Genomic DNA, 25,359 nt, shown 5'->3' on the forward strand with positions numbered 1-25,359 from the left:
TAAACTAATTTATTCTTATTTGCTTGGCTTTAAAGGAAGACTTTAGTCTGCTCAGGCAGCCAGCATAACATGTATTGCAGTTTGTATCATTTATTTGTAAGATTTTTTCCTCTGCCATGACTCAGCAGTAATTCAACATTTATTTTCTTGTCAAGGATACATAGTTACTTTACTTTTTCCTGCATCTGTCACTTTAGCAATCAATTTGAAAAGAATATAAATTCTACTGTAATCTATATGGCATTCAGCATTTTCTTATAAGAGATTAAATTCTCACATCTGAATGTAAGAAGCTTAGTGATCATTGGTTTTGCTCTAACCAGCTGTGCACAGCAGCTCTGCACATCATTCTTCCCCTGGGACCAGACATGATGTGTCACTTAACCGACCTTATACTGTCCGTGAGCAGTTTTGTAATGGGGGAGTTCAAGGTTATAAGAGCATATTTTGAACATATTGTAAACTCCATATTTTAATGAGTTTCATGACATAACATGAACTGTTTTTAATGGGCAATTTGAGGTATATTTCACCTCACATCGCCACGCAAATACCACTTAAAAGTTTTAAGTCTGTATCTTTTAAGATTAAATTGATGGAATAAAACCTTTTCCTAGTATCCAGCCAACAAATTAATTCTACTGAATGAATTATATGATTAAATAATTTAGATGACACACTAGGCATCTCTTATGGAATGTATCTTGTCGCTTTTTAAATTTGAAAAACTTAATTATACATACGTGATTTATTTATATCCAAAAGAGACTGAAAATATCAGCATTAAAATTGAAAAATGTAGAACTATAAAAGTGAAACATTCCATGTACTTGCATGTGTGTACTTATAGTTAAGGGCATGTTTTTTGAAACCCAGTTGGGTTTTTCTTTTGGGTGAAAGTATATTAGATGGTGGAACAGGGAAAATAGGAAATTAAATAGAAACTCTCAGTGCTTCAGGAAGTATTGTTGTGGGACCTTTATTTTCTATTATGGTTGATACCATGCAGTTGATGTCGTTGAACAGTTGTAACTTCCTCTTCTGCTGTTATCAAAATGGTATTAATTCCTCAAAAAAGTAGAGCAGAATATGTCTTTTGAAACAGGAACTTTATTTGATGCAGAAAGTTGCACCAATGAATGTGCTGATTTAATTGTTAGCCCTTTGGCTTATAAGTAATGCTGCATAAATAGTCATTGCATTGAAACAGAATTCGTAGTGGTTTTGTCATTATACAATGCTTCTTATTTCAAATTATAAATATTTGCTGTGAGTGACTTATTGTTTAAAAAACATGTCTTCCTCAGTTATGGAAGTTGAGGGTGTTTTTGCAATGACCAAAATCATGCTCTGTTATTGTACAAAATTGCCCCAAAGAACCAGAAAAGGCCTTTCACATGTCTTCCTCAGTTATGGAATTTGAGGGTTTTTTTGCAATGACCAAAATCATGCTCTATCATGCTCTGTTATTGTACAAAATTGCCCCAAAGAACCAGAAAAGGCCTTTCCACATAGGCAACAAGTTGAAATTATTCAAATATAGGTTTTGTTTATCATTACTTAGGTTTAAAAACTAGGTGATATCATCCACATTATTTAGAGCAGTTCAGTAATTGGAACAATAATGGTAATTCACTTTCCATTTCCAGTTGTTCTTTTCTCTTATCCCATCGTTTTATTCATGAATAGGTCTCAAATTCCCACAGATAGTATTTTTTGTATCTTCCTAAGAAAGCTGTATCAGTTGAATTCATTGGTTTAATTGACTTGGATTAATATTTTAAAATCTCCATGGATTTCTGTTTAGTTGAAAATAAATCAATTCCTAACTTGAGTTACAGCAAATAAAACTGGTATTTAGGTCAGAATACCATCTTATATATCTTAATGTAGTTATTGAGAAAAAAAGCCCAACATGTTAAATGTTGCTTCTGGTTGAACAACTCATTAAGCTTTTCCTGTTGCAAAGAAAAGCTAATTTGACTTCATTATTAAAGAAATGTGTTCTGCTTCTCCTCAAGCCTGTTCAAGATCTCTGCCTCCAGCACAGGGTTGACAGAGGGGAGCACAAGTCTCAGATGCCTCCAACAGTGTCCAAATATGTTTCCCCAAATTCCCAGTGAAAATAGGTTACACTGACATCACATGGGGATGTGCTCAGCAATAGAGGATGTCTTGCCTTCTCCCTCTCTGCATATGTAATAGCATCCAAAGCTACCCAGATCCTTCTTCCTGGTGCCAAGAGATGGGATAAGAGGTTTTGAAAGGGTTTTTGTGCCTATAGTAGGGGTAGGTTAAATGGGAAATTCCTGTTGTGGAAGAAGTGATTTGGGGCTGTAGAGTGGATTGAAACAACACCAAGTGTGAGTTTTGAACTTGTCACCAGATGGGTATCCTTAGAGGTTGTGTGTGTGTGTGTGTGTGTGTTCAGAATTCACAGTTCCTTCCTATTTGTCCTAACTAGTTAGAAATTAATTATAGTAAGATCAAACATTCAACACAATAGATAAAATGCTCCTCATTAAAATAGGTTTCTCTAACTGCAGAGACACTGATACCCATGAGACATTAATTAACAGACTTAAATTAAAAGTACATTTAAAACTAACAAGAGAAGCATTTCCATCATTGTTTATGTTCACATTTATTGTGTGATTGATAGCTTTTTGCTTGTCATTTTCCTACTTCATTAGCTCTAACTCTAATTACAGTTGTTCCAAAATACAACTGTAACTAATTGTCTTATTAAATGCAGATATCTGAATTCCAATTATCTTTCACCCTTACACTTTCATGGGATGCCAGATAATTAACCTGTAGCATGAGAGTAAGGATGTTTGGCATGTCATTCAAGAGTTCTGAGGCTGCTTGCATTTGGGATTGCTCTGTCACTGTGCTGCTATGTACCTTTTGGCCTCCTCCTGCCAAGATAGCTTTTTGGCCAGGTGTAGTGCATGGAGTTAAGCTCACAAGTCTTTGACTGAGATCTTCTGTGATACCACTGAGCTTATTCTTTGACTTTTAGGTAACATTGCCATATATTACCTGATAAATCCTAACTGTTCTGAAGTTACAAAAATGCAAACTGGATTTTGACAAATCTGTTGCTTCTTATTTGCAAGATTAGTGGATGGGTGTTTTTTGGTCTTGTTATCAGATAAAGTGATTCAACCCATTTCCAAGAACAAGATAAACTGGGGATTGAGCTGGACTTTTTTTACAATGACTTCTTTTGGCATCTGTAGAGTTGAAAGGGGAATGAATATTTAACATTAGTGAGGGGATGGTCTGTGCCACAAATACAGAGCTGTATAAATTGCAAGAAAACAGCTGGGAATGAATTCTGGGGTTTCACATGCCTCAGTTACTTTTCTGTTGAATGCTGTGCCAGTTTTTCCAAATTCTCTTCTAACAGGTTGTTCACGAGGATTTCTATGACTACTTCTTATTTGGTTAGTTCATATTGTAGGGGACTTTTTTTTGGGAAATAAGGGTGCAAGTGTTGCTGATTCTATATAAGGTCATCCAAGTTCTACATGATTGCTTTCACAGCCCCTTAGTTTCTTGTTTAGAAGATGATATTAAAAAAACCCAATGAAAACCCAAACCACAAAGTCAAACACACAAACATTCCCAAAGCACATTTTAACACTTCAAAATAAAGAACCCTGAAGCTGAAAAGATTCCTTAGTACAAAGTACTTCTGCATTTTTAATTTTTACCTTCTGCACCCGAGTTACCAGTTTCCAGATATATTCTCCTGTACCAGAATCCTAAGGGACGGCTGACACCTTAGGAGCATGGCTCTCTCTGAATGCACTCCCAGAATAAGCCATCAAGTGGCACTGTAGGCACCATCTTCTCTTGAGGTCTTGCTTCCAAAATTTATTTTCCCATTGGCAGTGGATGTGATTTGTTTATTTTGCCTCTTGGGAATCTGTGTTTTTAATTTCCTTTCAACATGTGATTGCTTTTGTCCTTTGAGCTCAATGTTTTCCATTAGAATTTATAAACTAAGGGAGCTTTTTTCCTTTGCTTTCTTTGCTCTAGTTCTCTCAAAGCAAAAGAAAATCTGTTGACCTTGAGCTTCTCTCTCTCCTGTTGCCTGCTTCTGGCATTGCTTTGATTCCTGGGACTGTGTTTTAGTTTCAACAGCTCAGAAAGACGCTGTTATGATCCATGGAGACTTTCTTCCCTTTGAAACCTTTCCTGACTCAGAGCTTCCCTCATTTGCCTTAGCTAAGCTGTGAGTAATCTGTCAGCCTAATAGGCAAAGCTGCAGGTTGTAGAACATCTTGTGGAACAGGCCAATAGAGGAATTTATTGGAAATACACTTTAGGTCAGTGATTCCAAAGAGCTGAACATTTTAATCATTTAACAACTTTAGACTATTAGTTATATAGCAAGGTGTAAGCAAGTAGCTTACAGTGGCAGTCCTAGATTTTCTGGCAAGCAGCTGCTGGTAGAACTTCTTTTCCAGCATAGGGACATGGACTGCTAAATGAAGCCCTTCTCTTTTTAGATTGTTTGGTTCAGCACATGAATGCTGGGTGTAAATCAGGACATGAATGTATAAATTCTGAAAGCACTTTGTTTTAATAGCATAATAACAAATTTTATTGACTTTGTGCCTCCAGATGGATTACCCCCCATGAATAATGGATTTTCATTTGTAAGGTTATATTGGCTGTGAATTACTGCAACTTTTCAAACCATATGGTAATGGAATGCCCCAGTTTGGGCTAACTAAATCCTGGAGGTATTTTAATGTCTTATATTGTATGGGTTCATCCCTAGCTGGTGTGTTTTGAGGCTTAAGGATATGTAGCAGGTTTAATGTTTAAAATACTTAAAGCTTTTGATACTTTTGATGACAATTCCCTAACAAATCTTTGGGAGGCCCAGTTTGACCTCAGACTCTAATGCCTTGCTAACATGATTCTGCATTTTCCTTGTGGAAGAAACCCCTGGGTTTTGCTTTAGATTTTTTTCTGAATTTTTGAGTTATTGAATACAACATTATAGAATAATTATAGAATTATTGAATACAACATTATATTTTCAGACTACTAATTTTTCAGTCAGATGAAAAACTTAAGCTAATGAATGATCTAAGCATATTCATGTGCAGTTTAGATTTAGCTGTCTGAAGATCTTTATTTATATTTACTTCTATACATAGAGATCCACAGATCAACACATCACATAAAGAGTGTTAATGTTAACTGTAAGAAAACTGTGAAGTGTTACTCTGGAAGAAGTAAGCAAGCAAAAATTATATGATGAAAAGATGGAACTGAATGATATTGGTCACATTATTTGCCAAGTAATCTCAGCATCTTGCATAGCAGGGATCTTGGGAACTGTGTAAATCCTCTCATTAATCTTCTGGTCAATCAGCTAATGCAGTTATTGTTTCATACTTAGCTCTAATCAATATAGCCACATGGAAATACTGCACTAGAAAAATTGAAATATTTTATAGCTCAAAGAGTTTTGGCCATTTTGTGTATTTTCTATATAACAACATAATTTTATGTGGAGTATAGCATTTATATCAAATGGTCTTTAGAGATATAATTTGTAGACTGAGTGCTGTGTATCATGCAGTTTCAGTTTTCCATATTGCTTTTTATTAGTCTGGAGAGAAGAAAGCAAATATTACCTTTTAGAGACTCTGATCCTGTGATGTGAAAAACCTCCACCTGCCTGCAGTGATTGAGTGATATATATGTATTCTGTTTTCTCAAGTAGCAGGAGGATAGTAAGAAGAACAAGATAATTGCCAGAGATGTTCTGGAGCTCACCAGTACTACTGAGGCATTGAGAGAGGGGAAGTTTTGTCATTTGAGATTAAATGAAAGTCTGGTCTGAACTACTTTCAAATTAAAACAAAAATTCAACTTGTGAGATCAAGAAATGTGGGGTTTTTTTACTAAAACATCTCATGTAGCTAAATTGAGAAAAATGCACACATTCCTCTATATTTTGAGGAAATATTTGCTTGTATTATTATAAGATTTCTCTCCTAAGGACTCAAATTTTTCACAGATAAGTGAAAAGACAGACTTTTTTTCTATGATAATTAGCTAGCTTCATTTAAAGTGTGGGGTTGTTTTTCAACAGTAAAGTTAACTTTCTCTTTTCATAACTTGGGGGGAAGGTAGGAGGAAAAGATATGAGTCAAACATTATTGGAGACTGATGTGTCACAGACCTACACTGTCCTCTCCTGTCATATTTTTAGTGAAGGGACAGTGTCTGACAGATGAAAAACATTTATCTATCAAGAATGTGTTTAGCTGATGCATATAATCAGTCATTTCTTGTGGTGCCATTATAACCTAAAGGCATTTCTAAGGGCTGTCATTTCACTGCCTGACACCACTATTCAATCCTGAATGGGTTATAGAGGAGGGAGTTTGTGATTTTAAAGTGGTATTTTCTCTTGGGTTTTGGCTAGGTAGTGTCCTTGCTCCTCCTGACACTATCATTATTATAATGTATTTCAGTACCTCTTCGTAAATCTCGAGTCAAATACGCATTAGTACCATTCTTTGTTCTCCACAGGTTTCTTACATTTACACATGAATGTTGTAGCAGAATTCTTAATTTCTAAAATACAGAAGTTCTGATTTTGATGGGGAAGGCAAGAATGTTTTTTGTATATTAAGATAACTAAATTAGATTCTCTGGGTAGCCCTTTGTAGGTGTTTCTCTTTCACCAATAATTACTTAGGGAATTCAAACAGAATCTGCAAATCACATCCACTAAGATGGTCTTGAATAGCCATACAGTGTGCACTGAAAATTTACTGATTGAATGGATATCCATAAAAATTGAAATGTAGAGACTCTGTGCTCTCTAGTTGCTCTTTTATCCTTTTATTTAATGCTTGTCTGTGCTTCTGACTGCTGTCAGCACTGCTGACATTTACTGATGGGTTCATGCATCTCTCTTGTTTTCACTTATGAAGAAAAAAAGAGAGGTGTTCTGACTTGGAGCCCATGCCACGTGCTCCTTATACCTGAAATTAATTAATATAAACTATTCAGAGCTGTTACTGTAATTTATTGAATGTATATAATGGTACTCAGTAAAGTGTTGTTTATGTAAAAACCCCCTTTTTTTGTCTTGGTGCAGGTGGAAGAGGGCTGGTGGGAAGGTATACTTAATGGAAAGACTGGCATGTTTCCTTCCAACTTCATAAAGGAACTCTCTGATTCTGATGAGGTTGGAATAGCACAGGAGGAGCAAGTGAAGTCAAGTAAGGAAAAATTTATTATTGATGTTCTGTATGTATGTTTGTGTCTTTAGCTCATAACACATTGATAGGATAGCACATTCTTATCTCTTGCTTGGAAGTGTTTTTGAATGCCATGTTCTTAATTTATGCCGAAAGGGTCAGATGATGATGATGATTTATGTATACCTGCAGTGCTCCCTGAGCTGTGTAAGACTTGCTGAGCCACAACAGCCTAAGAGAAGAGAGAAGGCAATGATGATGACTGCATTTGCACTTCAGAATTACTTACAAGGGATTTTTTGTCCTTAGACGTGGAAAGTACAAAGTGGCTTATTTAAAGTGGAGGGATTAAAGTGCCATGCTTTCTATAACAACTCCAATAGGTTAAGGATTCAGAATTACTGGTGTGGGACATGCAGCACTTTTTCCCTCCAGGTGCTGAGCATGTTTCTATCACCTCCAACACCCACTGCCCCAGCAGCCAAAGGGAAAAAGGCCAGAACTGGGACATGGACTTTGTTCTCTCATGTACAGTGGGCCAGTACTGCTGCAGGTGAAAAGCATGTTTGGTAACTAAGTTTGCAATAGTATAAGCATGGGAGTGGATTGTTCTATTTGTAACTTCTCTTGGAGAATAACCTGAACCAAAAGTGTGCTGTTACATTAAATGGAAAGCTGTTGGTCTTCATGGTTTTTTTGTGTTCTTCAAGCAGCTATTACTCTTTTTTTTCCCTAATTCAGTGATCAAATCTGAATTTTCAGAGAAAAAAAAAGTCAATTCTATTTGCATATTTCAGGCTAATTCCACAATACTTGCCAAGGTCTTCCTATTTTTAGCACTGCAGATGTTCATTGTTTTATAGCATTGTCCTGAGATCTCTGAATAAACAGAAGTCAAAGGACTCCCAAGATCTTTGTAAGCTGATTTCAGCTGAAATTTACCAAAACCTTTATCATTTACTCTGTCAATAAAAGGTAGAAAATTATAACACTTTTTTCTTTATTCCTTATTTTTCCACTTAAGGCAAATTTGTCACCCTTATTTCATACCACAAAAATAAGATCCTGAAAGCCCTAACTTTTGCAATGATGAAAATATTTTCTATTTTTTGTAATGGAGGATATTTTCATGTATGAATGTGTACTGGTGACCTAGTCTTGTGGTCAGTGCTGTTCAAGTTATTTAAATGTAACATTCCTTCAGACTGGGATGAACATATTTAAACTTCAAAATTTTAAAGTGATGGTTTCTGTGAGATTGCAAACTGCTCTCTATAATGATATATGCTATCATGAATTATGTTAATTGTAAACACAGTGAGTCTTGGAAGAACTAATTGTGTAGAGTAATTTCAGCTCTGGAGTCTGTATTGTTTGGTATTGTTTGGTACTACATAAGTGAACAAGGCAGGTGATAATGTTCAGAATGGAATACCCAAATTTTTTCTATATGAATGAATGAGTACTCTTTCTTTTCAGGTTATTTAGTAATGTATACTTCATAAGCATCCTAGAAATCACTCTTAACAAAAACATACATTGGAATGTACAAAAGCAGCCACAAAGCATTAACTCTTGGTGTCCATTATGGCCCATGCTTTGCTCAGTCTTGGGTTTGTGTGCTGACTCTCAGTGGAACCCAAACCTGTGATACTTTTATGGAGAAGACAGCAGTAAGACAAATGTTGTTTTTTGCATCTTTAAATAAATTTAAGTAACTGTAGGTGGGAGATGGGTTTCCTACTTTTTTGTATTTAATTTAATTCTTTGGAGGTGCTTTGTGGCCATCTAAGATGAGGAGCTGTTAGATATACCGATAAAACAAAAGAACACTGTAAACCTTCTGAGAGAGAGATTGTGACTCAAGGAATGCTGAGATTATTATGGGGATGTTTTTTTTTAATTTATTTTTTCTTCAAATAAAATTATCAATTTAAGAATTGCATTGCCTTAGGAGAATTATGGGAAATACACATAAATTCAATTTTTTCTGTATGTGGTTTAGGTAATTGATACACCTGTAGCTCTCCAACACATAGTGCTTCATGGGGCTGTATTCAGGCACACTGCATATCTGGATTTGAAAGTCTGCGTAATGAGATTGCAAAAATTTTAACAACTTTACACAACTGACTAGGAATGATAATCTCATTTCATGTTTAATCTAAAAACATAGTAAAATAGAAAACTAACAAGGAAGATTTGGCCATCAGGCTAGTAGCACTGCTGAAATGCTCTAGGTTACATCTCAGAAAGTTGTGTATCCATGCCTCTCAGTCAGCTCCTTCCTCTATGGATGACAAGGTGTGACAGCACCTTAAACCTGCAGTAACTCCTTTTTGTTTCTCTGGAAATTTTGAGTGCCTCTGTATCACAGGACTTGGCAAGGTGGAATCCTTGAATATGAATTCTAGATTATGGAGCTGCACTTGGGTGAGGGGTACCCAGGCACTGAACTCAGACCCTGGGCAGCCACTGAGGCACTGCTCAGCATTCAGAGGAGCCAGAAAGGGTTGGGGTTTGGCTCTGCAGTCTTGAGCAGCACCCTTGAACTGTTCAGCCCAGCTTGTAAAATGGATAAGGTAATACTTGGCAGATTTACTGTGAGACCTGGGAAAATAGCACGGGATATGTGGAGAACTGGCACTGTGCAAACCCACAAATATTTTTAAGTTAATAATTAAATTTAATGTCATGGTTAAATTTAATTAAACTTGATTTTTAAATCACGTTTTACTGACCATCTATAAAGAGAATTTTTGAAAGGCAAATGTAATTTTGGTGAACTCAAAGAAAAAGAAATACAGAAAAAATTACATAACTTGGCTTTTTAGGAATAAAGTTAATAAAAATCCATATTTCTCTGTCTTTCTGTTACAATCTACACCAGCCCCAATGGACTGAAAAAAGCCTGATTCCATTGGTTTTGTTGTGTCCATGTAAATTTTATGGCAGATCAAAATAAACAGCCAGAAGAAATTATCTTGGTTTCTTTTCATGCTCTGCCATAGACTAACCTCAGAAGCTTGTTCAGAGCAAAATTTTCATTTTTTGAAAATGCCTGGGGCTAGTTTTAGAAGTGCCAAATATTTCTGAATCCTGACTGTGGGACTTAGCTTGAACCTTATTTGGAAAGGATTGGGAACCTGTGCCTCCCCTCGATGGTGTGTGCTCAGCAGGCTGGAAAGCAAGACTGTTGCAAGATCTAAATATCTGGGGGGTTGTTTGTTTGATTTTAAAGTATTTGTCCCATCTGTAAGGTGATTGCCAGATTCTTGTCTTCAAGGGCACATTTTGGAATGTAAGTACAGATAGGATCAGGTACTCGGAGTAAACAGCAGTTCCTTGCTCTTTAAAGCATGCTCTTAAATGAAAACATTGCTTTTCTTGGGCCAACTGTTACAGCATGAACAAGCAGTGTGCATTATCAATTTATTACTATATTAGATACATGGTCTACAAGATTATTTTCCATATTTCTCAGAGATACAGTATTAATTTTAAGACTATTTTCAATGCCACTTCTTGTCAATACAGCCTGTTGAGAAGCAAAAGGTTGACATGTGAAAAAATTCTATTTGAGATAATCACAATTTCACATTGAGGAGGTTATTTCAAAAAGCATTTAGTATGTTAACAGCAGTGTCAGGCCAGCACTGGAAGGTGGCCTTTTGTATCTTGCTGTCTCTGATGTGCATTCTCCAAGGTGCAGCTGGGCCTCATGGTATCTATCAACTATTTCTGGAACCTGTTAGTGATGACCCCTGAAAAGTCCTGGCTGCTGGAGGTGGAACTGATGATAGACTCATCAGCTGATGCTTCAGTCAGGCAACCTCCTCTGTTCTGAGTTCTTAAAACTTTAGATTTCCATTACTGTCTCTCTGGCTCTCCACAGTGTCATGAAGCTTAACTAACGTTTCTCTTAGCAGTTGATGTTTGACTGTTCAATAGCACTCTTTGAATGGTATCCTGCAAAAAGAAAGTGTAAAGATGGATTTCTTGCATTTTTACTTCCTCATTACATTACGTAAACATTACATAAGACAATGGAAACATTTTGTTATTAAGCTGCAAGAACAAAAGTAAGAATTAGCTTATTATAATATATAAATAAGTATAGCTTTTTATTGTCTGAAAGTCCAACAGAATGATATACAGGAGAAAAAAATCCCACTCATTTTTAGTACCAAACTGGGTGTGATTCTGTGTTGTGACAATTCACATATACTGGCTATTTTGCTATGAAATTTTACCAAAGACATCAGTTTTTGTGATGGTATACCTAGGGGGGATTTGGAACAAGCTGGCATTGGTGTGCTCTTGGGCTTGCCTGGGTTTTTAAACCTGACACACAAAACACTTTGGCTGCTCATGCCTTTACCTTCACTTGAATTTCATGTCCTAAATATCAGAGCATGAGCTATATCACTAGCAATGAAAAAAAAATCAATGGATTTTGTAATAAAAATGTTATCTTAAATATCTTAGATGAGACGTGGGATTTGGTTCTTATAGTTTTACTGTTTTCCCTCATAATTTGAGGATTTTGCTTTTGTTAATGTCAATGCCAAGTCACACTTGATTAAGCCTTTATTTGAAAAACCGATTTATTCAGGTTTTACTATCTTGCTCTTCCTACTAAGCACTGTTTAAGACCAGTTCCCATGTTCAAAATATTTCCAATAAGTGATCTTGGAAAGTTGCAGTATTTCTGATGCTCACAGATCCCGGTACATTAAAGAGATGTGAGTATTTCATTGCCCTGTTTGGATGTCAGCTGTGCTTGTTCAAGTGCACTACATCTGCAGCAGGAATGTTGAGCCACTGTGAGTACATCATTGCAGTAATAATATTTTTTCAGGATTCCCCTGTGCAAGGCTGCAAAAAACAGACAAATAATTTTACTTGCAAGTCTCACAACTTGATGGACAACAGACCAAACCTAAGAAGAATGCATTCTGTTGGACATTGTAAATAACGGGTTTAGCAAAATCATGAGATTCTGTTATCTGACATACACGCAGTAAGAACATTTTAACTTCATGTACAATCAGATATGTTTGTTAATGTTCTCGTCATTTTGCTAATGAGGCTTTTAAATGTCAGTGACTGAAAATACAGATTAAAACGTCTTCCTTTCCCTTCTTTTTACCATCATTCGACCTCTTTACCCCCACCCTGCCCCTTCTCTTTTTTTGTCTTTCCTTCTCTTGCCTGCTGTCAGGAAAATCTGCCTTTGAAGGGACAATTCTGTACAGAGTGGCACCGGCAAAGATTGACAGCTACAGACGTTATAACAGTGAGTGTGTTCCAAAATCATCAAGCAAAGCTTCAGTCCTCTGAACTTGTTTGATTTATCCACACTTGTAAATTGTGCCACTGCTACCCACTTATGGCTACTCTACGTGCATATATCTGTCTGTAAGCTGAAGTCAGTTTGCTGCTGATGAACTGCCCAGCCTTAATGCAATGAGAATGCCCCTGTTCTTCCTGTGCATGTGTGTGTTCTGTGTCCATACAGTGTCTGTGCATAAGCCCACAGTAAATTGTGAGTTACATTGGATGTTTTGGTCTCAGCTATGGAATCTAAGACCATTTAGTCCCATCACTAACGAGAAGACTGTTGATAATCACCACTAATTTTTGAATTAAAAGTCAGTCTGCTCTAAAAATAAAGTTCCCATTGTGATTGTTGAATTCATAAAGTATGCTTTGCTTTTCTTAAAGGATATTTTGGGTTTTGATTTGTTTTGAAAATTTTTTTTTTGGTGATTTTAAAAAAAATTATTTTTACTGCATGCTCTTCATTTGGCATTCTGTCTTTGACAGTTATTACTCACAGCATTCTGGCTGATATGTTTTTTCTGCCAAGGAGAGTAGAAGATAGAAAGCTCTTTTCATTTCATGTTCAGGTTTTTGGCTTCTGCTTTTTAAAAGAAGGGCACATCCTGCTTTTCATGTTCTTTTACTGCCCTGGTAATATAGAAAAGGAGAGAATGCTTATATCAGATGCAAGACAGAGGAAGCAAGGAAGACAGAAATCTGTCCTTCCACCTGTTTCCTCATGGAGAAATCAAGCTAGAAGATTCACATTTGGTGTGCCTAAGTGCAAAGTGTTCAGTCCTGTCTTCCAGTGAACAGGATGTTGTGCTAGCTTTGGCATCTGCTTTTCCCCAGAGAGCTTCCTCTTGAGAGGATCCATGCTGTGCTGCCCTTCTTCCCCCTTAATGGGTGGGAGTGTTTGGTCTTCTACCTCTGAGGACTTCTGCCTTATGCATGTTGACAGCAAAGGATGAAGTTAAAGTCACATTATTCTATTCTGATAGTTTCCCTTTACATCTTTTTTTTTGTTTTTCTCAACAGATGATCTTTTTTTTTTTAACAAAAATCTTTGTAAATGTGTGCAGCTCTGAGTATTTCCTTGTGGAAAATTATCTCCCTGTCTACCAGAATTCATTTTGTAGCTCTTTGGAAGCTCCAACCAAGCCCTTGCTCTACCTGGAGCAGACCATGTGGTTGGTGGTCTTCAAATTTTTGTGCTGCTTCTCACCTTATATCTCCATGACTGCTTATCAATCACTCAAATTTCATGCTTCTTGCAGAGTTCCTAGACCCTCATGTCCTCTAATCCACCCACCTGATGAGCATGATAAGGATTTATGAAGTTAATTTCCAGTATCCTTGACTTTGGACATAAAGATGAAGCTTCAAATCGGATTCAAGGTCTGCCTTTGGAGCCTTTAATTTCACAATCTTACTGGGTAATGCTGCCCTAACATTACCTTTCAAAGTTCTCCAAAAGCCTTCTCTCCATGCCCTGCCTGTTATTCATTAAGGGCTAAATCATCCTTCCCTCTTCTCAAGTCATCTAAACTAAGCATAACTGAAGCCAGGAAGAATTCACTCACATTTCCAGTTGTGCTAGAGCTCTGCATTTAGTTCTTCTTGTTAATCATACTGGCCCATTATTGTGCCATGCCACAGAAAAGAAATTGCATCAAACTGATTTCAGAGTGCAGGACTGGATGGGTGTCTAGAGGAAAGTTTGATAACCAGCTGCAAGAAGGCAGCTTAACCCACAGTAGATTGTCTCCCATTGCCCTGGGCAAACACCCATTTAAACTTTGTTTTTAAAGCTGATAAAAGATATCTGTTTATACTACCTGGAGTTAGTTTACTTGGAGGTTTAATTCTACCTCCCTTGGCATTTGGTTGAGACTTGCATGTTTTTTCATGCTGCAGAGGTGTGTTACTTTCTCCATAAGGATGCATCTCAGAAGGCCAGATATCCAGATACGCTTATGGCCTGTTTGTTGCTTTTTGGGCTGGAACTGGGACTGAGGAATACACAAAATCAGGTCAGATGGGGAAGTCTTAAACAAAACAAAGGTTTGCACTGTTGTTACTATCAGAGATGCTCTTGTCTAAACTAACGCACAAAAAGGAGGGTCCCTTACTCTCCCTGCTCCATCTATTTACAGCTCACTTCCTGCAAACTTACTCGTCATGCTCTTGCTGAACAAGAGGTGGTGCAGCCAGCTCCTTCCATTTCATGTCTCCGCTATGGTCCATATTTTTAGGCAGATATCCATGAGCTTATGTCTCCAGTGAAAATCATTTGGAGACATTCCACAGAATTGTTTTCATTTAGGGATCTCTGGTTAAAACAACTGATAGCTGCTCTAATTTCAGCTTGCTGATTTCTCTGTAAGTTAAGCTGGAATCAGTTCATAACTTTAGATTAGTTATGCCGGGCAATGCTTGGATTCACCTGTATCACATTGCATGAGGGGTTGCTCAACTTTGTAATCAAGCTTAGAGCTTTACTTCACAAACACATGCTCAGTGCTTAGTGCTAAATACTTTTGTTTTGAAAGCTGTTTTCCAACTGCTGCGTTTAAAAGATATTTTCTTACTTAACCAAGGCCTGTAATAGCTGTTGAATTGGTCGCTGCTTCTAGAGATACCTTCCACTGAAATATGCAAGATAATCTCCTGCAGAAACACCCAGCCTTGCCTTTATATGCTGACATGGCTTTCTTGGTCATGAGGTATGCCAGGCTCCGCTCAGCAACAATTCCAGCTCCTTTGGCATTCTGCTCATCAACCTGCTTCAGAAAATCTTTGCTACTGCTTATGCTGGGTGAAGAGAGACACACAGCAACAAAAGACTTGTCATTTTGTTGATCACAGCCCTCTTTTCTCTCATCCTGCAAGTTTCTTGCACCTCCACGAACAACGCTTCTTGGATTTCTAATTATTTTATTTTTACTGATTTAGTTTCTCTTTCTTGCTTCGCTTTCTTTCTCTTCAAAGATGCAATAACTGAGGAACAGTGCAGATAAAATGCTTGATTTGACAAATATTTGCCTCTCTTTCCTTATATGTGGATCCACAATGCTGTCAGTAATAGCTATTAGATATAATGGAAGAAGATCAGGATCGTTGAAACAGAAACATTCGTGAGTAACCTCAATTGTGTTTTGTGTTTTCTATGCTCCACCACTTTTTTTAACCCCCTTTTTTTTTCTCCCTCTCCTTAATTCTTGAGGAATTATGGCTGGTCAGAGTTCAGAGAAATCAATATGGCTGATGTATTTATGATGTTGTAAACCCCATTTAGGAGCATCGGAATGTGAGCAAAGTTCAGTGAATGAGCAAAATGTGGATTTTAACAGTTCTGAAGACAGTTACAACTTTGTATTTCTCCTCACTTTGTTACAACTTGCTTGCAAAAAAGAGTTTGTGTCAAATACACAGCTGCTATGGGTGCTGCAATGAAAAATAACATCTGAGAAAGAAAAAATATAAAATTGGGGGCGGGAAATTTTCATTATTAAAAATTAACATCCTGTTTGCTGGAGAACAAATGTACAGATGACATGCGCTTGGGGGCCGAGTGTGGAAAAATGATGTTGACTGGGGTGAAATGTGAAATCCTTCTGTTGTTTGGGATTCCCACTACCAAGTGATTTTCCACGAGCTTCACAAAAGACTGGTGTTTGGTGAGTGGCAGGTAAAGAACCCTGCTGCCTGTGGCTGCTTACCTCTCCTTCCAGGTGTGATAACGTGCCTGTACCTGGTGAGGGTGGTGAAAAAAGTAATCCCCAAATGAAGAGGACAATGGTTGTCTACAGTAGTAGAGCTCCTAAACGAATGATTGTTCCTGTTTGCTCTTACAGTACTTGGGGAAGTGGCTGGGGAGGTGGGGAAGCCACCAATTCTGTACTGATGGCTCTGTGCTCGTGCTGCAGAAGATGCTTGTGCTGCATCACCCTCAATGCATGCTGCAACCTGGGGCCAGGCACTGCTCCCCTTCCCCTTGCATGACCACCTGTGCAAGCATAGAGATCTTGGGGCATTTCTTATGTGGCAAGAACTGTTATGCAAAGGAAAATGAACATGTTGAAAGCAAATGACAAAATATTTAGCTGACACAGTTACATTTTTTCAAGGAATGACTGAGAATAACAAATAATTACTAATATTGAGCTAGTATGCCTCAGCTATTTGTACGTGTATAATCGCTCTTGGTAAAGAAGCATTAATTTGTGTTTTGAAAGAATGAATTTATTAATATTTAAACTAAGAAGAATCAACATGTCTTTCTCCTACAGTAGTATTTAGAATCCAATTTAATTTTCTGGGTTTGATTTTCTATAACACTGGAATATTGTTGGGGATGGCTTCAACAAAATGTTTTGATAGAAACAAACTCAAGACTAATACCACATAGGATGTGGGTATTTGTTCTGTGTTCACCAGTATGTGAGGAAAAGGAAGAAGGACAGTTCCTGTCTAATCTACTGCAATTACCATGTATAATTTCACCACCTTTGTCATTCAGATTGGTCACCCGGGCGTTCCATGCTGTCATTCTCTAAATAGAAGGAAAAGACATATTTCCCCTTGCTTTCCTTCCCTTCCATAAAAGTAGAAAAACTCAATAAGCTTCATTTACAAATGTCTTTGTTCTGTTAAACACAGTTGGCAGTGTTTCTCTCTGGCTGCCATACCAAATCAGGAGATCCTTTGCGTTGTCTCAGGTGTGTGCCTCTGTGCAGCTGCCACCGCTTAACAAAGCTGAGAAGTGCTTAGAGGGCCAGAACACCACTGGCCTTCACTGTGACAGTGGTCCATCTTTTGCTCAGGGCCATAAATTGTCAGCAGAGAGAGCAATCCAGAATAAAGAACAAAAATTAAATTGCCAAATCATAGCTCAAAATAGAAAGCTCTGTAACCTTAGAATGTATTTCCTTTTCTCCCCTGCCATTTTAAGCTACTTAGAAATAATTTGTTTCCTGCTTTGAATGGAGTTAATTTTACCACAGCTGTTTATTTTTGTTTTAACAGCTTTAGTTACACAGCCCTTTATCATTCCTAACTATCTTTTTGATTTAGAATCCTGGTTTGATGCCAGCACAGCTCTGAGAGGCTGTTTCTGAATTAAGTCTGATGTTGTGGTCTCTTTTTAATCCCTGTTTGAGCTAATCTGTTTTGGTACATTTCAGCATGTTGCTTTCAAAAGACCTGTAACTGCTATAGCAGGAGTGTGGTGTGTTTGAAACGTCTTGAGGAAACTAATCTCTCTTATTTACCCATAGAGGAAAAAATGTGTGAAGTGCGAAATTCCTCCAGACAGTTTTGAGAAAATTTAATCTTCATGAATACTAAATGATCTTGCATTTGTAAGGAGAATGAATCAATAAGGAATCAAAATTCTGAGTGTTTTTAAAAAGCTGTAGACCTATATCTTGTTCCAGCCAAAAGCTGGGAACAGTTGGCCCCTGGGAATTTTAACTCCTTGCTGGTGATGGTGCCCTTGTTGAGACTTCAAGGAACTTACTAGAAAAATGCAACCAGTGCTTAGATTTGAGCTCAGCCTTGTGGTGCTACAGATGATTCAGCAACAATAAATCTAGGTAAAAGAATAGCAGTTTTGCTTATAGAGCCAAAAATTTGAAGTGACACTACAAAAAGACTTGAGAAATATGTCCTGAGAAATATTCAAGTTCTGAAAAATTTTGCTGTTATTAAGACTGATGTCATAGTAAGCATGTTAGTGAGCACCTTATTGATGTTGTGTTCGTAGTTTGTCAGCTCTCCAAATGCTGACAGAGAACTGACAGATTCTAGAAAAGTTTCTGTTTAAAAAAAAAAGTAGCAAAAAATAGTGAGAGGCCTGACTACTGTAGCTTTTATCCTATACTGCCTTTATTTGAAGTACTTAATGGGCTTACAATAAGAGCAAGATGTTCTCAGTGTTTCTGAGGAGAGCAGTTTGCTGAGCTGCTGGCCTCACCCTTGTGCTCAAGCCCATGGTAGAGCACAGCTGTCTCAGGCTGAGTGGGTGTGCTGGGCAGCAAAGAGAGGGACTGTGACCGCTGAAGTTCTCTCCAGCTTTTAATGTTCATTTAGCAGCCTGACCTCTCTGATAGCTGTAGCTCTTCAAGAAAAAAATTTTACTTAAAATTCATAATCTAACAGTCTGTGTCACTCAGGTCCCTGCCTAGATTCCAGCTGTGTCCATGGGCTACATTTATGTTTTGGAGAAACTATCCAGCCAGCTGTGTTCTGCCACACAGATAAGCTATTTGCATAGTGGCAAAAAAGTCCATTAAAAGCTGAACAAAAAAAACCCCAAAACAAAACAAACCAATAAAAAAACAAACTCAAAACCCAATAAAAACGCAAACAAACAAACAAAAACACCCTGGTGTTATTGGAAGAGGAATATTTTTTAAGAGGAAAGATCACCTGAGCCAGGTTGTAAGTCCACCAGGAGAATTGCTGATATATACATACTTATACATTTACACACACACACACATATAAATGTATTAGGGAACAACACAATGAAAAAATAAGTGAGGAGAGAATTAATCAGGCAAGAATGGGCATAGTGTTGCAAATCATTGCTTTGAAGTTTTTTATCTGTCCAAATCAGAAGAGTCTGGACAGGAAGGTAAGCGAGAGTCTCCTTAGCATGCCTTTAATAGTAAGAGCATGTTAGACTATTTTCTACAGGACTGTTCTGTACTCAAGCAATGCATTATTCTTTCTAAAAGTTACTGCAGATCCTCAATTTATCTGATTTGTTCTACAGTTTCCATTGTATACGGTTCTTTTCTTTTGTTCCCTTTGTCTCTAGGTTGTGTTAAGAGCACAAGCAGGGCTTTTATTCTGATTTATTTAGTTAAGTACAGAGAACTTCTCAGTTTGGGTCAGTCAAAAATAATTAAATTAGGTAATTTTCCCAGTTGATCTGGAAGAATTCTTTTTAACTTTGAAGGAGTTTTGTATCTGATCACTCAAATGCAATTTAGTTTGGACAGGCCACACTCCAGTCCATTCCTCATTAAAAAAGAAGCAATGCTGTTATTTCCTATATAGCTTTCATTTTGAGGACTGTATACTGAGACAGATCTGTGGCAGTATAGAGAACAAACAACTCTTGGATTATCATCAAGCACAGATGGGTGATGCTTGGGAAATCTGTTGTGAGTCTGAGGTGAGGCTTCTGATACAAAGTGTGGTGCCTCACCACAGAAGAATGGTCATAAAAGCTGAAAATGCCATAATGAAAAACAAGCGATGACCAGAAACAAACAAAAGCTTTATTCTTATTAGATCCCCTTGAGGTTTCTGATCTTTCTTTCATGTATACTTCAAAGATCTGAAGTCCATGTGAGACCTATTGAGTAATTTTCACAATTACTTTCATATTTTAATTCCATCCACTGACCAAAGTCCAGGTCTTCTTCCACAATCAGGGATGCAGAGAACCTATTTTAATAACCTATTTTAAAGATAGCTTTTCTGTTCATTTCAGGGAGTGGCAGTCATGGATTCTTATCAGTTACTTCTGGAGGAAAGTGTCTTCACTGCTTCTTCCCTCCATCACAGAATAGTTTGAGATTTTGGCAAGGATGACAGTAGAAACCTTTGCCAGAGGGTAATTTTCCATATCAAGATATTTTGTTCAGCTAAAAGAGGACGATCACAACAATTTGAGTTTTTTGAGTTTTATACTCAGCATAGTCAGTTGCTGACCATCGTCTTTGCAGTTAGAAGTGGTAAATAAAGTTGGTTCTAGCTTCTATCTTATCCAGAGCCCCAGTGATTACTAATTTGCAAAACTGGAGAAGGTCCAGCTGGTACAGAATTTACAGCTCCTTCAGTTACTGCCCAAGTCAAAGCAAGGGGCCAGTGACTTTGCCACACTGCCCAAGGAGATTTATACCTGTCTGGTTTAATTTACCCTTGCATCTCCGAGTACCTCTGCTGGAAACACTGTGCAGTGGCTCTGCTATGGATAACCACTCCTCTCCTGCTCTCCAGAGCACCCAGCAGCATCCAAGTCAATGCTTAAATTCCCTGGTTCATGATTTCCTGTGGTCTGGAAGAGAAGTAGTACACAAGATTTATTTTACTGATGGTAGGCATGCTACCATTCTAATTACCGTAATAAATATGATAATTAACCAGATTTGAGGTTTTCTCCCAGGCCTATTTTAGAAAAATAAAACATAAATCAAGACTTTTGCATATTTAAGAAAAGTATTGTAATATAATTATTTAATATTCATTTAAATTGCAATCCTGCACAGCTTATGGAGCAGATAACTTGTTCAGTGTTATTTGAATTGCATTGAATATCTGAAGAGATAGAAATGTTACTGATGTTCACCAATAGGTGTGGCAGCCACTTAGGAAGCTAGAGGGCCAAAGTGTTTTGTGTAGTCTGTAGTCTTTCTGCTTGTTTCTAGTTGGGAACTTTCTCTAATTCTGCTTTTATACTCCTTTCATGTTAACGATACAGAAAACCGCGCATATCACGGCTTATCTGTTTTTGGCTGAAAGTCCTGATGTGACCTGATTTCACTTCCTAGCAGCACCCTGGTTTGAAACCCATTTAACAGATGAGCTTCTCATGTCCTGGATCATGAAGGTGTACCTGGAGGCTTCAGGACTTGCACTGGTTTCTGTGGTTTATCTGTACTGTCAGACTTTTATGATGAAAATCAATTGCAATCACTTTGTCGACCTTGATATAAAAGTAATTAAGAAGAAAAACTTATTTGAAATTCTTCTTTGACTTGCAAGAACCACATCTGTGACATCATGAGTGCCTGTTAGGGAAATGTGAGGATTTGAGCTTCTTATTATTAGGTAGAATTAGTGTTGTAGTAGCAGCAGTTGCTGTGGTTTTCCTGGAAACAGTTCATGTAGGGAGGCAGATTTAAGTGGTCTAGGGAAGGAAACTTCAATGGGTCACTTTGCTGCCCGTGGCTGTTTGACCTGATGCACCCTTCTGTAAAGTGGCTGAAACATCACCTTATTGCATCTGTGGCCTCTGCTGTTTGAGCAACAGATATTTTCAGATAAATGCAGATAAATTTTCCTATTCACTGAAAGAAGTAATGCAAATCAGAACGTCAGTTTTGATCTGTTATATTCCTAGAGGAGAGTGTGCATGGGTGCTTTTCTTGTGAGGCTGTCTGTGCTGCAGAGAGGTTTAATTTTCAGCAGGGAACATATTATGCAGCTTATTTGATTGCAAATTTGTTTGAACAGCTTTCAGCTTTATATTTCCCAGTTAGGTAATGTAGCTTTAGATACTAATTGCATAATTGGCTTGAGTCACACAGGTTTAAGGTACAGCATGCCTGATCTGACTGCTTGTTAGCTTTATGTGGCTTTATACAATAGGAGCCTTACAGCTGAATTTAACTCTTTCTTTTATTGAGGTCTCTTCCAAAGAGGTTTTGCCTGAGGAATAAGGATTTTCTTGGTACTCAAGAAATCACCATCCTCATTTGTGAAGTTTTGATGCTGGAATATGCATGTTTTTGGATTTTGGATTACACCAATTTGTGGATTGGTGTAATTTCTAACCAGTACACCAATGAGATGAAATAAAGTCATCTTCCGAGTCAAAATGAGTGCATGGCACTGAGAGCATCTTCTCTACCTGTTTCTTGTGGTTTCGCTTTCCTCGAGAGGATGGTGGGAGGGATCATTTTCCATTCACAATCTGATCTGAAAATAGTGAGTTTTACACCTTTCATCCCTCCTTTTCACAGGCCTGAAAGATGCTACAGGCTCTGAGAGTGATGGTGGTGACTCTTGCAGTACAAAATCAGAAGGAGCCAATGGAGGCACAACAATCCAACCCAAAAAGGTCAAAGGTGTTGGCTTTGGAGATATCTTCAAAGATAAACCCATAAAGCTACGACCAAGGTCAATAGAAGTTGAAAACGACTTCCTCCCAGTAGATAAGGTATGTGTCCTTCCTTAATTGTATCTTGCGTTTAAAGAAGTTTTCATCTTAAAGTTTTAAGTTCTGTCACTGGACAGAACTTGAAGCTTTATGGTTATTATTTCATAATCTTTCTGTAGACAAGGTTCTGCATTTTTTAATTTTTGTCTCAGACCAAAAAATGGATTTCAGTGAGGTTAGCTGCATGATAAAATTTAAAAAAAAAATTAATTGCTCTCAAGTATGTTCTTTAGGGAAACAAACAAAGAAATCCATGGTTTCCAATGAAGTCACGACTAAAAAAAAAATATCTGTGAAATCCTTCCTTTAAATGAACACTCAGATTTGCATAGAGTTACTGATGTGCTGAGAAGTGTTAGGAGGCTTCCACAGCCTCAGGTTCTGCTATGGGCATAGTTACATGATGGATTTTCTCTCACCCCCAATGGTGATTTTAGGAAGCTCCTGGGCTTTTGATACCTGGTATGGCAACTTCTCACCTTTTGATTCATGCTTGTCCACTTGTCTGTAGAAACAGGCACTACAGCAAGTACCTTTTTTGGCCTGCAAGATTATTTTTTTCAACCTAGATCATTCCAGTGATCTGATTTATAGCACAGCACCTACTCCCACATCCACCCTGAGGTACAGCAGTACAGGAGGAGGTCCTGCAGAGAGAGACGGAAACTTCTGAACTAGATTATGCTGAGGGGTTAATATTTTGCAGGTGACTATTTTTCATTTAGTATAAAGAGGGTAGGGAAGACCTGGAGTAATCTAAATAAAGGAAAAACCTAGACTGGATTACTGCTTGACCATTGCTGACTTCTGCAAAGCCTGCTTGCCTTGTGTTTCTGGGTGGACTTTCTAACTCACATGTGGGGCTTTGCAGGAGCATTTATTTTCATTTGAAGTCTTTGAAAAGTCATTATGAAGTGACCTTCATTCCTTGAAGGAAAAAGCTTACTCCACTTTAGAATAATGTGAAGTGTTACCTTTGTTTTGCACAAACAGCTAACAGGTTTTTTACCCAGCCAAAAATGGAATACACAATTATCAGGAAACTTATAACACAGACCTTCCTTCCTATGTCTTCAGATTTTCCTAAAATTGCCATGTTTAGTAGAAAATAATGGCTTTATTTTGTAAACACAATCCATCATTTTTGTTTGAAATGTGTAGATAACTAAAGACAACACTTCTTTCCTGTTGATGCTTTTTTCCTGTCTGGGATTAGGTTAACCTTTGCGAGGTGCCATTCAGAGGCTTCAGCACTGTGGTCTTTGCCTGCTACCAGCACCAAAACATGAGGCAGTGACACAACATCTGTCAGGACTGCAGACCACTTAACCTTCCTAAACACTTTTTTCCCCACTGCAAGAAATTTCTCCCTTGCCATGTTCTTTAGCATTTAATGCTGAGTGTAAGAGAATCCTGCATTAAGTTTGCCATCACGAGCAAGGTCCAATTTAGCCTGAAAGCTCTGCATACTGGTTCAAAGTGTAGCAATGCATGAAGAGTTCCAAATCTATATTTTTCTCAAGCAATGTAGTTTTTAAAGGGATCTTTGCCCTGTTATGTGTATTCATCGTTAAGTAGCCTTAGATTTTCAATAACTTGTCAACTTCTGAAAAAGAAGTAAAAGTGCTTTCCTCTATTCCCCCTTTTTGTTTTTATTTTTTAAGCTTTCTGAAGTTTGGAGACCCTAAAACTCTTTCTGTTGCTTCTTCTTTATACAGTTATTGATGAAGTATTATTGATGTAATGATAATTTTAACTTTTTTGATTTAAAATATTTCCTAATAACAGTTGTTTTTTAAGAAGCGTCAGTAAGCTACTCTGAGGATTTTATAATGTGGGATTATTTATAACATGATATTTCTCATGTAAAATGTCAGTCCCATTTACAGAAGAATCAGCAGGGTCTTATTTTGTTGGTGTTATCACTGTGTGTTCTAATATGTTTTCAATTTTATGAATCATAAGCTTAGATCATATTTCACACAGAATTACTGGGGTGTTAAAAAGGCTTTTACACAAATATTGGCAGGAACATGAAGGCAGAAAGGTTTGCTGCCATCTGAGCAGAAGCAGATGCCATTAAGGTCTCCTGTAAATCACCAGGCAGTTTAATGTGCTTCAAGTGTTTGCTCAGTGGCAACAATGTGGGAGATAATCACCCTTGCCTTTTAAGGTGATCAATAAACTCTCAATAAAAAGCAAAACTGAGGAATTGTGTGAAACCCCATTGGTTTTATTGGTGTGCAGAATTCATTGCTTAGCTGTTATTTGTTCTAAAATCACAGAGGCAGATTATCCTAGGGAAGTTAATGATGCAGTTGTGGGAGATTTGTGTGAGCAGCACTATCAGAGCTCTGCTCTTTTAGAAAAATAGAAGAATCAAACACTTATGCTTTGTAGTCCATTTCATTGCCTGTTGGTGCTGATGAGTTCGACCACTGGCCGTGTATCAGCAGAATCAGATTCCTGAGGCTTGGCTCTGACAAATTTCCATTAGTGATAAATGTAAGTGAACTGATTTACAGTGCTGCACGTGACTGAAGTCGTGGTCACGTGCAGTCAAACTCACAAACTCAACAGATGAGTTTTTAGGAGAAATACAATATGCACACAGACAGGTTGTGTGTCCTGAGAAAATTCAGGGTGACACTCTTGAAACAGCACAATATTTATGGTCAAATAGAAATGCCTGTCTCACATGTCTCACCTCAGCTGTGCAGCTTCAACACATTTAAACAGGTGCTTATTCTTACTTCTTTTTTTCCTTTTTCATTTTGTAATAGCTTATCTAAAGCCTCTGTTGCTAGGCTGGACTTCCTCCCGATATAA

The 25,359-nt window shown here is 37.6% G+C and overlaps 1 protein-coding gene across 5 annotated transcripts in view; it reads left to right on the forward strand.

Annotated features, from left to right (window-relative positions):
• The window catches only part of SH3KBP1 (SH3 domain containing kinase binding protein 1), a 214,929-nt gene that overhangs the window by 108,953 nt on the left and 80,617 nt on the right, over window positions 1-25,359 (forward strand). For 4 of the 5 annotated variants that reach the window (XR_005628042.1, XM_039714043.1, XM_039714045.1 and 1 more), the window contains 3 exons: window positions 7,145-7,268; window positions 12,472-12,546; window positions 22,334-22,530. Coding sequence is in view for 4 of the 5 variants with exons in the window: in XM_039714043.1 (XP_039569977.1) it covers window positions 7,145-7,268; window positions 12,472-12,546; window positions 22,334-22,530 (396 nt within the window). In the remaining variant the exon portion in view is untranslated. The remainder of the gene's footprint in view (window positions 1-7,144; window positions 7,269-12,471; window positions 12,547-22,333; window positions 22,531-25,359) is intronic. The other variant, XM_039714044.1, reaches the window with a different exon arrangement.

Source organism: Passer montanus, unplaced genomic scaffold (genome assembly GCF_014805655.1).
Source record: "Passer montanus isolate IOZ18808 unplaced genomic scaffold, ASM1480565v1 scaffold3, whole genome shotgun sequence".
Taxonomy (NCBI): Eukaryota; Metazoa; Chordata; class Aves; order Passeriformes; family Passeridae; genus Passer; species Passer montanus.